We start from the raw sequence: 15,735 nt of genomic DNA, 5'->3' as shown, positions 1-15,735 counted from the left end.
ATATTTTAGACATTCTTTACTGAAATTTAGACATTCAAAGATTTGTATTCAATTCATTGTTTGTTGCTGTCTCTCTCAGTAATACGTATACAAAAATACAAATACTCAAGTAAAGTACAGATACTCAAAACATTTATTTAAGTGCACTAAATAGCAGCAGTGACCTTGGTCTAATCCCTCTACAGCAGGCTTTTTCACTTTTCACTTTTTATATATACTTTATTGAAAATTATTCAGGGTTTACAATTAACCTCTGTAATAGTACAGTACTCGTCATGGAACCCCAAACCTAGCAAGTTTCTAAACCCTGATGTGATGGGCTTCTCCTCCCAGAACCGAGGAGCATCTAGGACTCGGATGCTTGTTAAATATATTGAGGCTAAAGTGCATTGAATACAGTAGCTAATGGGCGTTCATTTGTATTTCTTATTTGGCGTTAAACTAAAGGAGGCCTCCCTCTGCCTGATTTGAAATGACACTTTGATTTGAAATGGTGTTTTAGGAATGCTGCCAGTTGGAATAATAAACACATTTAACACCCAGTCCGCCCAAAATGATTTAATATGTGTCACTCAGAATTACAGTATCTAGCCTACTGGCAGACTGTTAGTGTAAGTATTTCAGACTTAGAGACTCCGTATTGACCAGTCTCCCTGACGTGAATGATTAGCCTCATTTTGAGTATTTATCACCGAACACAACATGATAATTCCCACTTTAAATATTGATAAAAACATATCAATAGGGATCTCCAGTAATGCTGTAATTTCACTGTCGTAGGCCTATCTATAATTTTGAAATAAATGGATAATACTGGAAAAACAACAAAAGGCACCTTTTTCTTCACTCCTACAGGTTGGTCAAGGTGCCTTTTCAGTGGCGTGTGGAACCAGGGGTCATCAATTGAAATGTCCACCACAGTCCACCACACAACAGAAATGTCCACCACAGTCCACCACACAACAGAAATGTCCACCACAGTCCACCACACAACAGAAATGTCCACCACAAGCCGGCATGGCGATGACCCCTGTGTGGAACAAATTGGAGTAGCGTGTACTAGGGCAATTAACCGAAAATATATCTAGACCGATATTTACCAATAATCGACTTAATCCTTTTCATGTAGGTTATCGAATAAAGCAGGTTTTTATGTATACCGTATGTTTTTTCTTATATATCAACTATTCGACTCAATTTTTTATAATTGACTAAATCTATTTGTCTGAATAACCACTTAACCCTGTATTGTACTTCATTGTGCAATGCAATAATAGCCAATCTACAAGCTCACAATGTGCCGCATCATGATGCTTTGTGAGCTTATAGAGCTACTACTTTCACTATTTAAAAAAAAGGTTCATTAATAGTCATAAAGGCAAAGGGTAAAGAAGGGGACTTAAAAAGGGGACTTTGACGTCACGTATATCGGAAGAGACAAGGTTGTGTGTACTTTCCCTAGAGCCAACGATAGGAGTTAGCAGTGACAAGGGACTAGAATACACAGGGAATCGGGAAATTGGCATAAACGACTAAATTGGGAGAAAAGGAAAAACAAGGTCACGGGTATACCCTGCAGTCCAACAGTGACCACTGAAATACTAAAGAGGGACAAAGGAGACGAGAGAGGGTTTGGTGAGTTGGATCACCAACATGGAGGAAACATAAGCTTGTTACTATGCCAACACAGACACGGCAGCACTACAGTGACTACATCTCCATGCAGAACAGGCATCATGTCCCTGCGAAGGTTTGCATGCTCAAAAAACATTTAGGAAATTATAATTTCACAAAGGTTCATCACGTAATAAAAAAAGATGGATCTGACTGAATAAACAGTAGATTATTTATGTGGCTCAGTCTGCTGAGGCGCCTCTTTTGAATAACATCACTGTACAGTGTACATGGATGGTTCACCTTGCTTTCCTGTTTTATGCAAGGTCATTGGATGTACCATAGAGGAATAGGGGTATAATGTATGCACAGTAGCCAATTCACTAACAAATGATCACCGGTATAAATCCCCCATAGGTTGCCCCTGATGAAATGATCAATCTCATCCACAAGTTAATTGCCCTCGCTTCCTCCTACAATCTATGCATTTGAATCACCTGTGATTACAACGGTGTTCTCTGGGTGAAACGTCAGCTTCAATTCTTTTCTAAAAGCATTACAGGACACTCGGCTGCATCTCAACACTTTGCTGCTGGTTGATGTTGAGGCCCTAAAATGTTGACTATTATTGACACAAGAATCCCACAAGCAAGGTGATTCCATTAAAGTTGTCAAATAATTATCTTTCACACACTAGGTTATTGATTTTATGACTTCTCTCTGGAACTTGCCCTGTTTTTTATCTTATTAAGCCGTTTTGATACTGAATTGAATAGAATCCTGTAGATTACTGAGGGGTACAGTTTTGAATGTCTGTTCCATTTAAGACGTTTGCAATGGGAATACCTTGTCAAAGAGCAGTTTTTTTTTTTAATGAATTGGATAAATGACTAACTACTGTAACAAAATTACAATCTGCGAAAGCTGTCTGCCTCAAGTAAGCATATGTGTTCCATTCGGGGAAAAAAGCATCTCTGTGAGCAACACTGATCTCTGTGTTGCACTGATCAAGATGTTTTTTTTCTTACCTTGCTCCTCCCCTCCCTCAAGGTATTTGTCTGTTTTTGGTTTTATTTTTCTCCTCTGTTTTATTTTGACCTCCGACATCCGTCCCAACCCCAGGATGTCTGTCACAAACTGCAGTCCAACATTGTGACAATGCTTTTGATTTATTCCCGGACCTCTGTTATGAACTTCCTGTTTTCGTATCCTTTTTTCTGTTCTTTCCCTCAAGGTCTGGCGCACCTGATGTTAAAACGCCAAGGTATGGGGCCTACCAGTTTTGCTTTTTGCTTCCTGACCACCCGTTAACCTCCATCTTCCCTGCCCTGCAGTCATTTTAGTTTTAGTGTGATGCACTAGTATTTCCTGTCCTCTCTCTTCATATACTTGCCTCCTCATTCCTGCTTCGTGTCATATTGTGTTGTCTGTGCTCACTCGACTTTTTTTCCCCCCCGTCCCTCACACCCTTGTCCTGACCACTGACCCAGCCTCTGGAACGTCACCATTGACCTCTGCAGTGTTTCACAAAGGTAATGCACCTATGCTCACAGCCTGGCCTCGGCTTGGTTTTCATGTGGTGTTTTCAAAGCGAACATACATCAACACTAGTCAAGGCAGGCTACAGGTATATCCACTGCAGAAGATATCAGAATCCTTATTGTGTGTGAAGGAAATATATTTTGTCAGAGAATGGCAACGTGTCATGTTGACATAAATTTAAATGTTCCAGGGTTACTACGAATTGTGATTTATCAAATATTTTCTTTTGCTTGATTTAATGATCACAGGCACACGTAGTCTTTGAATGAAAGGAATTGTTGTTACATTATTTATTCTCGTGTAATTATGCATACCTGGGATGCACACATCTGATTTCCATAAACAAACAAGGATATCGACGATAGTGTCAAGTTGTTTTTTCTTTGATTTGTTTTTTTGCTCACCTTCAGTGACAGCCCATCTACGCCCACCCAACTATTACAGAGGAAAGCTTTGTGGTGAAATTGATTCATCTCATATAGCACCCTTTGCATTGCATTTATCTATAATTTCTGACAATATTCTTTTTTTGCTGCTTGGTAAAATACTTGATTCTCACATTCTCAAGAAATGTTCCCAATTGCTGTTATGAGATCTAGGTTAGCCACAGTGATGCATGCCAGCAGAAGCTCATCCCTGTTAGCTGTAACTGCTGGTAAACTGCTTTTTGTAAAATAGAGTGAGCTGATTTGCAATGACGGAAATACTAGCAGAGACATGAACTGAGCTTTTGATGTATTTTTAATGGCACTTTCCAACTGTAGTGCACTCACTGGGATGTGAAATTTAAGTATGTGCCGATACAAAAATAGCATGTAAACTGGTTTAACTGGTAAACAGGAAGGAACCGAGGACCATAAGAAGCCTAGGGAAAAATCCTCCTGTTGTCCGATACTGAAGAAAATAATTTCGATACATTTAAATTAAGTTCAAACTATACAAGAAAAATCCAAAAATCTACATTCTTTTTTGCGTTGGTTTTTAATGAAATCTGAAATACTGCACATGGGTGGGGTTTAATGCATATTGACATATGACAGTACATTAAGAGCATCTTCTTTTTTACTTGTTTTTGACTGTAGTCTGGGCTTCTTTGGCTCTGCAGACAGTAAAATATACACCAAGTAGAAAGGTGTGCTTCCCCAGGAGGAGGCATGGCCCAATAACAATACAGCCATGAAAGTAGCACTGCATGTGATTAGCTGTACATCAACTCTACTGTTTGCTCTCATGCACAGTCTATAGAGAGAATCCACTGTGTCAATTATGTTTGTATCACTACTATCACCAGTTGATTAAAGGTTGAAATTTGAAATTTGCATTTTCGCTGTCCCACAGTCACTTTGTGAGAGGAAGAAAGATCTGAAATGTCATTGACATTACAGCTACACACGTTGACAGTCAATTTTATAGGAAAATTCAAAGTAATGGCATGTACGATGGCATGTGCCGGGTACAGATGACGAGCAGGCTCTTAAGGCGTTTGATATCGCTATGACATTGCCTCGCTGTGTTTAACTTTTGGAACCGCTCCGGTTGCTATGCGTGGTTTTAGGCCACGTCTTTGAAGGCTTTTTTAATTTTTTTAGCTCGGTAGCATTAACGCTAATATTTTAGCATTCAAAACGCCAAAACCGGATGCGCTTCATAGTGGAATAGCCTAAAATCACTCGGCACCCAGCACCACCACTTTTGTCCACCAGGCGGCACTCAATGCGTTAACAGTTTAACCACATGAGCCCTAGCATCCCTATTCATAATACTCAAACATTCCGCAAAAATAGAAGAACATTTGGCAAAAATCTAAGAACATTTAGGGAAATAGAATATTCAGCAAACATAGAAGAACCTTCTGCAAAACTTTAATCACATACTGTATACTGCAAAATGGAAGAACATTTGGCAAAAATGGAAGAACATTCAACAAAAATAGAAAAACATTCTCCAAAAATAGAAGAATATTCAGTGAAAAACATTTGGCAAAAATAGAAGAACATTTGGCAAAACATTCAGCGAAAATAGAAAATGTGTTGAACATGAACAATCTCACATGACATACCGTAGCTTACAGTGCTGTTTTCACTATTTGACATAAAACGACGGTATATAAACGTATATGGGTTTAAGTGGTTAGGATGGTAAGCCCAGCTGTAGTACACATATGATACTGTAGGTGAACCCCCCCAGGGACAGACGTCATGCTTGAATGGATGCAGGCAAAGAAACATGAACACTTAAAGCCATAAATGCTGAAACCGTAGGGAAGGGTTTCAGTTAGAAACACCAGATGTTAAGTTAGCAAGGTTGGTGTTATATCTTGTGCACAGGTACATGAGAGTGAAATGTAATTTTATTCAGACAATTTAGCAGCATAGGTATTAGGTACTCCTATGTTAAAATTGGGAGGACTGGCAGGTGGGGGGACCATGTAGTCATGCTCATGTCACTATGTCTCAGCCATAACAAATAAGGAGACAGATCCCAATGCAGCTACGCTGAAATGTGGACTGTGTTGTCTAACCTCATTGTATCTGGTGCAAACAAATCAGTCAGCTCCATATATAGGCACAAAAGGAGGCATGCCCATATATGGGCATATACTGATATACTAGGATAATACTATATTATACATAGAGATAAGAAAGATATGCAAGACTCATGCAAATACCCCATATCAATTGTGATGCACAATTTACAAATGTTACAGTTGATTATGTGGGGTATTCAGTCATTCTGGTGTGTTTAGTGTGTTCATTACGTTGTTTCATATGTTCAAACGACATTACATGTTTCCACCAGATCTAAATATCCATTCCCTTACAAGTTGCTTCTAAACAATGTAACAATATGAAAATACACGCCATGGACACCCTCTGTGTCCATGGCGCCCGACTGTTTTATTAAACTTATGATGTTGGAGTATGACTCACTATTGATTGTCAATATTGATTTGCATTTCAATAGACTGCTGGAGATAACTGAACTGACTGACTGAGCTCAGTTATCAGCTTTTATTTATTCAGGTCACACTCATCTGCATGATCAGTTTTTCACGTTCTTGTGCCAATTAATAGCAGAGGAGGATTTTCATAATGTATAATATCTCTACACACTCATTTATACACTATGTTGTGCAGTGTTGAAGTATGATACCGTCTCTGTCGGCTGGAAAAACCTTGTATGACCATGACCAACGGGAAAAATGTTCGCAGACGAAAAATACATCAAAACTAAGCTAAGCGATGACTAAAACTAAGACTAAATATATTGACAATTTCGTCAACAGATAATAGCTAGACTAAAATGTTAGAGAGGGACTATAGTGGAGAAAGTAATTTTATGTTTGGTTTCTCCCTGGTGTTGTGCTTTGAAAATAGCAGATCTACTGTGACGCGTTGTGAGCTTGTGGATCGGTAATTTCAGCATGCAAAATAAGAGACACCCTCAAGGCTCGCCGAAATATTTTTTTTGTCGACCAAAATCTTATTCAGTGGACAGGTAGTCCCTCCCCAGAGGTGATACTACAGCCGTGCTCATTCGCTTTTCCTTCTTCATAGTGAACACACGGTTAAGAGGCTATCACATGTCAAGCATACTGGTCGATTTTGTATTTCACAAGGACAGGTGTTTATCTTGTACCGCGAAATTCTACAGTACTTTGCTGATTTCGACTACAGATAGCCCTCACAATGTTTTCAGCTTGTAAAACAGCATGTAAGTGTGTGTTAACAACACCCTATAGGTGCAACAATGCTATGCTAGCATGCAATGCTATGTTATTATTTAGTACCATAGAGCACCGAAGTCTGACGTCACTTTCAGTAGAGGGCGCCTATACACAGGTTCATGTATTTTTTTATTTGCAGTGAAATCTCCATAGGGCGATTTTAGGTCGCTTCATATAAGAACTGTGTTTGAAAAATAAACCGACCACCCCGGCCTTTCTGTCAGGGGAGTGGCTGTGCGTCGTTAATGATGTCCATTCATATTTGATACAGCCAGTTTCTGGAGAAAATGGAATTAATGTGGCCGCAAAAGCCTTGAAACTACATATGAAGGCAATGTCGCTGCTAATATACGTCATGCCCAGCTGTCAACACATTGCGTTCCTGAGATTCCTCGTTGACGTAAGCTCAACTGGTGGTGACTCGACTCGTACTAACCACGAAACATTAAATATCAATAAAATTAAAATAAACGTAATTAACATTCGGTTTCTGTTGTGCGACGGGCAGATGCAGCCACCCTGCCTACCCGGAAATGTAGTCTCTGGGTTGTTTGAATCGTTTCTAACGCTTATTTTGTTACTCGTTGGGTATATTTGTACAGTTCCACCTTCAGTCGATGCTTCATATCCATATGGGGTGATCGGTTTCTTTTTCAAACACAGTTCTTATATGAGGCGATCTAAAATCCCCCTATGGAGATTACAATGCAAATAAAAAGTACACGAACCTGGGGACTGACGCCCTCTACTGACAGTGACGCCAGGACTTCGGTGCTCTATTAACAGGTTAATACCTTTCAGTGGTTAAATACCTATAAACCCCACAAACACATTCAACCTGGCATCCCTATTTTGGTCATGCTATAGACTAAAATGTTCAATTATAGCAGAACTACTGACAGTAGTTCTGCTATAATTGAACATTTCTACTGTACTTGCAGAGCTTGTAGTGCCTGTTACTATTTTTGCTACTTTTGCACAACACTGTCCATACATGAATATAAAATTAATAGACATTAATTTATGAAATAAGCATAAAAAGATGGAATCTACATGTTTTCTTCCTGACACCAACAATGTGATATGCTGCATTTAATTTTGTGAACATTCACACTTCTCTCTCCATAAGAGACTGAACTAGTGTTGTTTACAGTGTCACACCAGGGATGTGCTGATACCCAATTTTTGGAGGGGTACACTTTCATATTGCCATATTACCTGTTATAAACTTTGTTCCAATGGATCCAGTGTAGTTATTGTTTAGTCACAAATTCTTGTTAATACTTTTTATTGGATAGATATTTATATAACCCACAGAATTAACCCCTGTTCACTCTGTTTTATTTGTCTGAGAGGGTGCATTGAATGGGCACTGCGCCTGTGTCACATTGGTGACCAACACCCTAGAAATGGAATCAACAGGGACTGCCACAGCAACCCTTGTGAGATTTCTCTGGGCTTGAGGGTCCATTTTCTGCTTTAGAACAGATAACACTCCTACAAGCGTCATTTGGACAGAAAAGCTCTGAGAAAAATATTGTACGATTCCCCAAAGACATTCAGCCATTCATCATCACTGGAGAGGCCCTGGGCTGTACATCAGTATGACATAATAGATTAAAGTCTTGGTACTATGGAGACTAGCTTAAGGATAGAGTTTATCACTTTGAGAAATGGTGATTGGGTTGAACCAAGCCAAAAGATAACATTATTCACCCATATGAGCTTCTTGAAGCTGATGCGTATGCTGCTAAAATTATGCTTCTAAATACTGTAAGTTATTCTACTGCTTCAACCTTCTTATCTGTCACAAATACCCCCCCCCCCCCCCCCCCCAACACCTGTCAGAATCTGTTCCCCACTTCTGAAGGAGTTAAGGAGGTGTACATGTAATACAACGGCACAATTTAAGGCATCAGTTAATGGCAGATACTGGACAGTTATCATTGATTGCAAAATGCAAGTTCTTTTCAAACGGTGAGAAAACACTCCAGGCAACGATTAAGCACAGCCAATGCTATTAGGAAGATGCTCTTGTTATGATTTTCACGGTTCTTTAAGTGAAAGTTATTCTTTGTTCCATTCATTGTTTTGCCAGAGGATTATTATTGGCAAGGCTCCACACTTTTCCATGGTGAATTTACACAAACAAAAGAGACCATATTGGGTTTTTGGAAGCTGAGATAAATGTGGCGTAATTGACAACCACGTTGTAGCCAAAGACATTTACACTAGGCATTTGTAATGGTGATGACAGGAGCCTTGACGTGATGAAAATGCTTATTTAATCTACTGTACAATAACCATCAGCTTTCCTGATGATTTTTAATTACTTGTAATGCCATGATGCATGTCATTAATTACCAAAGGTGAAGGAACAAAGACCACAATGTAAGCAAATCCAGGACTAATGTGCTTTATCCAACTTGACAATTGAAAACTTCAGATGATGCATGCATGCACAATAAGCCAGGATTTAAAGTTGAAGGAATATTGACAGCAGACAAGTATCTGTTATTGTGTTATACTCTATATATGTACCACTGCATCACTGCTGTGGTTCCACTTAATGTGTGCATACGCTTTAGTTTAATGGTTTCATGTTGGAGAAGTTTTACTTAGATGTGTGTTGGCTGTACCACAACATCAACATCCATACAACGCTTTTCACCAGGTTGTTGATGTTTTTAATGCAGAGTGTAGTTGAGTGGGCAGAGAGGCCAACTGGGAATCGGAAGGTCACCGGTTTGACCCTCGGCTCACCCAATCTGTGTGTCGAAGTGTGCCTGAGTATGACATTGACGCCTAATTGCTTTCTGGGTGCAGTATTAATAGCATCCACTCACTGCTCCTAATAGGATAGCTAAATGCAGAGGATACATTTCAGGTATGTGCAAATGTACTTGACAAATGACCCAACAACAACACCTAAGCAGTTGTTAATAACCAATAAAGGCCTGCATGTAAGTTTGCTATTAAATGTGAATCATTATCAGATTTCTCACTTCTGAATTGTAAACTTCAAAAACATTATAAATCGACTGTATAAGGATTTGAAAAAAGAACTGGAATTTAGTCTCATAGAAGTGTATTATTTCATGAGCATTAAAGATATCTCAAATAAAAGAGAACAATTTTGTTTTTCTGACAATTGACTGCATGTTCAATGCCTTGTTTAAATTTTAAATATTTGTTTGTGTTAAATCATTGATCAATATACTGTGACTTTTTTCTTTTGTTTTTGCACCGCACAAAACATATCTTGGTTTAAAATACATTGGTCATGAAACTGTTTTAAAGGCCAGGTGTTTGCCAATGCACTGGATTTAATGTTGACTTGACTATGCCTTGTCCAGATACTTGGATGTTTGAGATGCACAGTGGTGGCTCAGAGCAGCTTTTTTCACAGCTTACACCTCCCATCAAAGAGGTTTCATTGAATTAGGTCCAAAACACTTTCAGAGGACTCAGCAAAAAAGGATGGCATCCAAGAACCAATCTATCCACACCATTCAGACTTACAAGTACTGTACATTCTTCTGGGTAATGCCACTTCACATACTGTACACTTAGGCTTACTGTACGCACTGTAACACACAGAATATCACCCAAATCTCCAGACTCAAATTAAATCTCAACAGCAACAGGCTCCTGGGATGCCTGACCTTGTTATTTTGAAATAGCCCACTCAGCAGTTCAGAAACAACATTGTACCGGCATTCACAGACTAAAAGAAAGGTTGAGAGTGTGGAGAAGAGACAACACAGGTCATGAACTGGATGCAAACCCATAGTGTTACAGCAAGGTGTTTGCTCACCGTACAGTATGTGATACACATAATAATTGGTTGGAACACCAGGGTGGCCCTGAATTTGTTCTTTGTCCACTTCCCTGTCAGGTTATTTCAAGACCAACTGTTCGGTTCTGTTCCTTCGGGAGAGAGTCATCGGTATAGTGTATGCCTTCTTTACTGCATAACTTGAGATGCATTTGTTCTCTTAGGAAGTGCAGCATTAGCACAAGTGAGGAAAAACTACTAGATCGCTACTTATGAGATTACTGTTGAAAGGCATTTCTATCTCCATGTTTTCTCATCCAATGTAGTCCAGGAGTAGTTACTAAATGCACCATTCTTCCTCAACATGGCAGTACGTTTGTTGATAAAGGTAAGCTAAACTTGAACCCAACGATTTGGAAATGTTGGTCTCTGAGATGTCTGTCCTTCCTGCTGTTCCTCCCCAGGGCAGGAGGAGTCTGTGGCCACCTTCAAAGGGAACGAGTTCTTCAGCTACAACCTGTCTCAGACACCCATACAGAGCAGTTTGGATGAGATCACGCTGTCCTTTCGTACGCTGCAGAGGAATGGCCTCCTGCTTCACACGGGGAAGTCGGCCGATTACGTCAACTTATCCCTGAGGAATGGTGCGGTGTGGCTGGTCATCAACCTGGGCTCCGGTGCCTTTGAGGCGCTGGTGGAACCAGCCAATGGCAAGTTCAATGACAATGCCTGGCATGATGTCCGTGTGACGCGCAATCTCCGCCAGGTACAAAAACTCACACTCACTCACTCACTCATTCACTCACTCATCGCATCCAGATTCCATACGCTTTTCAATTCATTACAATACTGTAGTTAGTAGCTTGCACTTCATCAAGGTGGGGGGGAGGATTTCAGCATCGTTTTCACAGCAACACGGTCATTAGGTCGCGCCACTTAGTTGCCAAGATTTTGTCCTATTGGACGCATTCATGAGAGACCAGTTACAGTATATAGTCATGCCTCATGCTGTGATTTAATTAGTTTCCGCATGTGACTTATCAGTTCATCTCCCAAAACTGGAAAACAAAGCTAATGAAAAACAAGCAAATTACAATGTTTACTTTATCATCACAATTATTTTTGTCTCGCTCGCTCTCCATTTGTCATAATTTGTACCTCAGTGAATCAAAGCACAAAGTCTTAAGGTACACTTAATGAGCATTTAATTACCATGATTGTGAGTACATGCAGAACAACTTCTGCCATATTTCCTATTATTCTGGGTACTAATGAGTGTTAGTATAGTAATAGTATTATTATGGGAGCCTAACTTCCATTTTCTTCCACAAAACTCGTAACTCAAAGATCATTGACCACTGCATTGTTAAGTATATTTCTTTGTTGGAATTGACTGCAGTGTATCTGTAATATGCAACTTGCTTTTTCGGCATTGTCATTAAGAATCATGGTCTGAGTTCAGATTTTATTGTGTGTGTGTGAGATTCCTATTAAATTGTAGATGGACAACACAAAAGACTTAATCCATGCATTGCTATCACGCCTTAATGCATTGGCCATTTCAACTTAGTGCGTTGTCAGAAATTGTATTGTGCCATATAACACCTGAGGCACCCAAACAATTAGCTGTCAGCTATTGTTTTGTATTATTCTGATGACAGTGAGGTGAACCAATATTGTAGCAATCATACAAGAGAAATTGGGTTATCAGAGTGCATTAGTCATCACGTTACCTGTCATGATATGTTGTTGTTGGCTGCACAGCAGTATTCCTCTTATGTTTGTAGTGTTTCATTTAAGTCAAACCTGGCTTCACGGTTTTACGATTAAAAACATTGTCCATCGGACAAAACATCAATGTAAGTTTAGTAGCTTCTCTCTTTTTAGAACTAATTAATATAAATGCCATGATGTACAAATGATGTGCTGCATTAGCAACACTGCTGTGTTGACCACTCTCCAGTTGCTCTCCAAATGTACCACCAAACACCACTGGGAGCAGCTCACCTACATGTACGCACCTTACACTGAGAGCCAGCCAGATTATTAAAAGTGTCCTTCATGGAGGGCTTTACATGTTCTAATTTGACTTGCTGATTTGAGCACTTTACACAGGAATATGAAAAACAGAAATAGTTTGAAGCACATTATATACACCTATATTAAATGAAAAGGCACCGCAATTTGAGGCACTCTAATGTTGCTCTAACACTTTTAAGTGTTTGTATTGTTTTGCTACAATGGTAGCCAATGTAGTAAAGAATATCAGCCACTCGCGGAAATTATGGAGGGCTAGAACTGCCATATCTAAAAAATAAATAAATTAATGAATAACTGAAATAATAAATAAATAAATGCAAAAATAAATAAATAAATATGCAAAGAAATATATTAAATCAATAATTAAATGTATTTATGTGACTTTGCTATTTTTATTTATATACACATTTAAATACACGTTCGATTACACTTTTAATTACACATTTAAATATGCATTTAAATGTGCATTTAAATGTACATTTAAATATGCATTTAAATGTGCATTGAAATATGCATTTAAATGTGTATTTCAACATTTAAATACGCATTTAAATGTGCATTTAAATGTACCTTTAAATGCACGGTATGTTAATGAGGTGGCGTGTCTTGACCTATTCAGCCATTAGCAATCAAACCCAGAGCAATCAAACACCAAAAAAATCCCATCCATCCAATTTTAGTTTAGTTTTAGTTTGTTTTGAATATACTAGACCTGTACGTGCCCGTTGCAGTCGGCCACCGGCCTACTTGGGAACGATGCAACTTGGGAACCTAATGATATACGTTGGCATAGCACCAGTCAGCCGGTGTCCCACATGGAGATCTGTGTGTGAAGACTACAAACTGAAATTTGGCAATCAATTCGGCCCACTGGCAGAGCCTGATTGGTGGGTCAAACGGTTTGCGAGTTACGTGCATTACAACCGTACACACACACACACACACACACACACGCAGTTTGTTATTGGCATCAAAATGTATTTAAAGTACCCAAAGTATACTCATTATGCAGAATGTCCCTTTTAAAGTTTTCAAATGTATACTAATCTTTTGAAAATAGTAGATCTCCAAACTCACAAAGTGTCGCATTGCGGCCCATGTGAGCTTCGAAATCATGAAATCTATATAGGGCTATTGCATGTAACTTAATAATAATAATCCAAATATACAAACTAACTAGTAACAAAAGTTTTCAAATAAATGTAATGGAGGCAAAGTAGGCTACAATTTTGAGATTTGTAAAAGTATTGATATTGGGAAATACTCAAGTAAAGTGCAAATACCTCAAAATTGTACTTCAGTACTCAAGTAAACGTACTAAGACTTGTTTATATCAGGGTCCCCCATGTTCATAATTTTCATCAGAAAGATGGGTAACAGGGTTACAGGTCAAGTGGACACTAAGTGGACAGGTCACTTGTACACCTTGGATGAGTGGGCACTTGGAACTGCATTGCATTAGGGATATGTGGGCACTAGAGTAGCCTACCTTTGACCTCAGTAGCCTACATTTTATTCTCAGTAGTAATTCTCAGTGGGACAACTGGGCACCTAGGGGTATGATAACTGGCCACCTGGACAACTGGGCACTAGGTACAGGGTCACAGTTTTTTGGCTACTGAGGTCAAAGGTAATTATTACCTTTGACCTCAGTAGCCTACATTTTATTCTCAGTCTCTCTCTAGGTCGTCCTCAGACAAGCATTCCATCGTTGCTTCCAGTCATCCCGGTTCTCCATCCCGGTTCTCGTGACCGGTGCCCATGTGCTGGTTCCCACAGCACCAGTTTGCTGGCTGGCAGCTCCTGGTGTCTTTGGCAGTGTCCTGCAAGTCTCATTCTCCTGGCTGCTATTTTGTCGCTCCCCCTGAATATTCCAGCATACAGATTCTCGTTGTTAACATGTGTACTCTTGCTGATGTTGAGCACTACACATAGTAGTAGTGCTAACATACCATGATGAGAGCTGCAATTTCCCAAATGCCAATTGACATTAACACTTTAATAAAGACACTGCCTAACTGGTACCTGTTTTAACAAGGTTTGGATACCTAACAGTGGCGGATACAGAACATGCCTATGACTGCACCTGGAAAACTCTCCCTGCAGTCTGTTTTTATTATTATAATGATCGGTGGTCGGTGGATGACGTCAATAGGACAATTCTTGCCACTGTCTATCATAGGCCTATCTCACAGCATTTCCCTGCCCCCTTTTTACGCCCCCTTTTGTTGATAGTGGTCCATAGGCTTCCATGTTAAAAGAGGTATTTTCACAAGCCACAAACTACCGTTTTGTAAAGGTAAGGTTTATTCTACTTATTTGAGTTGTTATACCATTGTGTTTTCTTCATATTATTATCGGTCTTTGACATTTTAACATTAGGAAATGTACTTAGATTCTCCAGAGAAAAAAAGTGGTAATGCCTAATGTTAAATGACACCACTATCTACCGGAAGTGGGCGTGGAAAGGGGGCTGTGAGATAGGCCTATTGTCTTTAATGCTTTGAAAAGTTCAAAGGAATCACTTCAATATAGAAAGTGAAGTAGAAAGTAGACAAAAGGACAGAGATGGCCATGGAAATAATACGCTTTTAAAGTAATTTTGTGGATTACAACTTTCCAACACTGAATGGATACTATTCCAATAAACACGATGAAGAAAAGAACACTGTTCTTAAAGCTGTGGAGAGTGGTTTGACCTTTTGAAAAAAATGGTCTGTCCTGAGTGAGTAGTGCTGTGCTGTGCTGTGCTGTACTTAGTGTCCACTTGACCTGTAACCCTGTTACCCATCTTTCTGATGAATTGAAAATGGGGGACCCTGATATAAACAAGTCTTAGTACATTTACTTAAAGGACCACTGCACCACTTTTCAACCCATCTTCATATAATAGGTCCTCACTAATAATCATGATAAATTCTACTCAGTCTGTGTCTCATAGGAGGGCTGTGGGCAGTTCAGAAACCCGTCCACCAGTGATATCATCGATGGGGAATCCAATAGAATAGAAACTGCAGGCTTTCTAGTCCTGAAA

General features: G+C 39.3%; 1 protein-coding gene across 3 annotated transcripts in view; it reads left to right on the top strand.

Annotated features, from left to right (window-relative positions):
* The window catches only part of nrxn2a (neurexin 2a), a 191,806-nt gene that overhangs the window by 25,443 nt on the left and 150,628 nt on the right, over positions 1-15,735 (top strand). For 2 of the 3 annotated variants that reach the window (XM_079508487.1, XM_079508486.1), the window contains exons 3-5: positions 2,849-2,878; positions 3,105-3,146; positions 11,126-11,427. In XM_079508487.1, the coding sequence (XP_079364613.1) occupies positions 2,849-2,878; positions 3,105-3,146; positions 11,126-11,427 (374 nt within the window). The remainder of the gene's footprint in view (positions 1-2,848; positions 2,879-3,104; positions 3,147-11,125; positions 11,428-15,735) is intronic. The other variant, XM_079508488.1, reaches the window with a different exon arrangement.

Source organism: Electrona antarctica (genome assembly GCF_951216825.1).
Source record: "Electrona antarctica genome assembly, chromosome: 8".
Classification (NCBI taxonomy): domain Eukaryota; kingdom Metazoa; phylum Chordata; class Actinopteri; order Myctophiformes; family Myctophidae; genus Electrona; species Electrona antarctica.
This window is presented reverse-complemented; position numbering and strand designations above follow the sequence as displayed.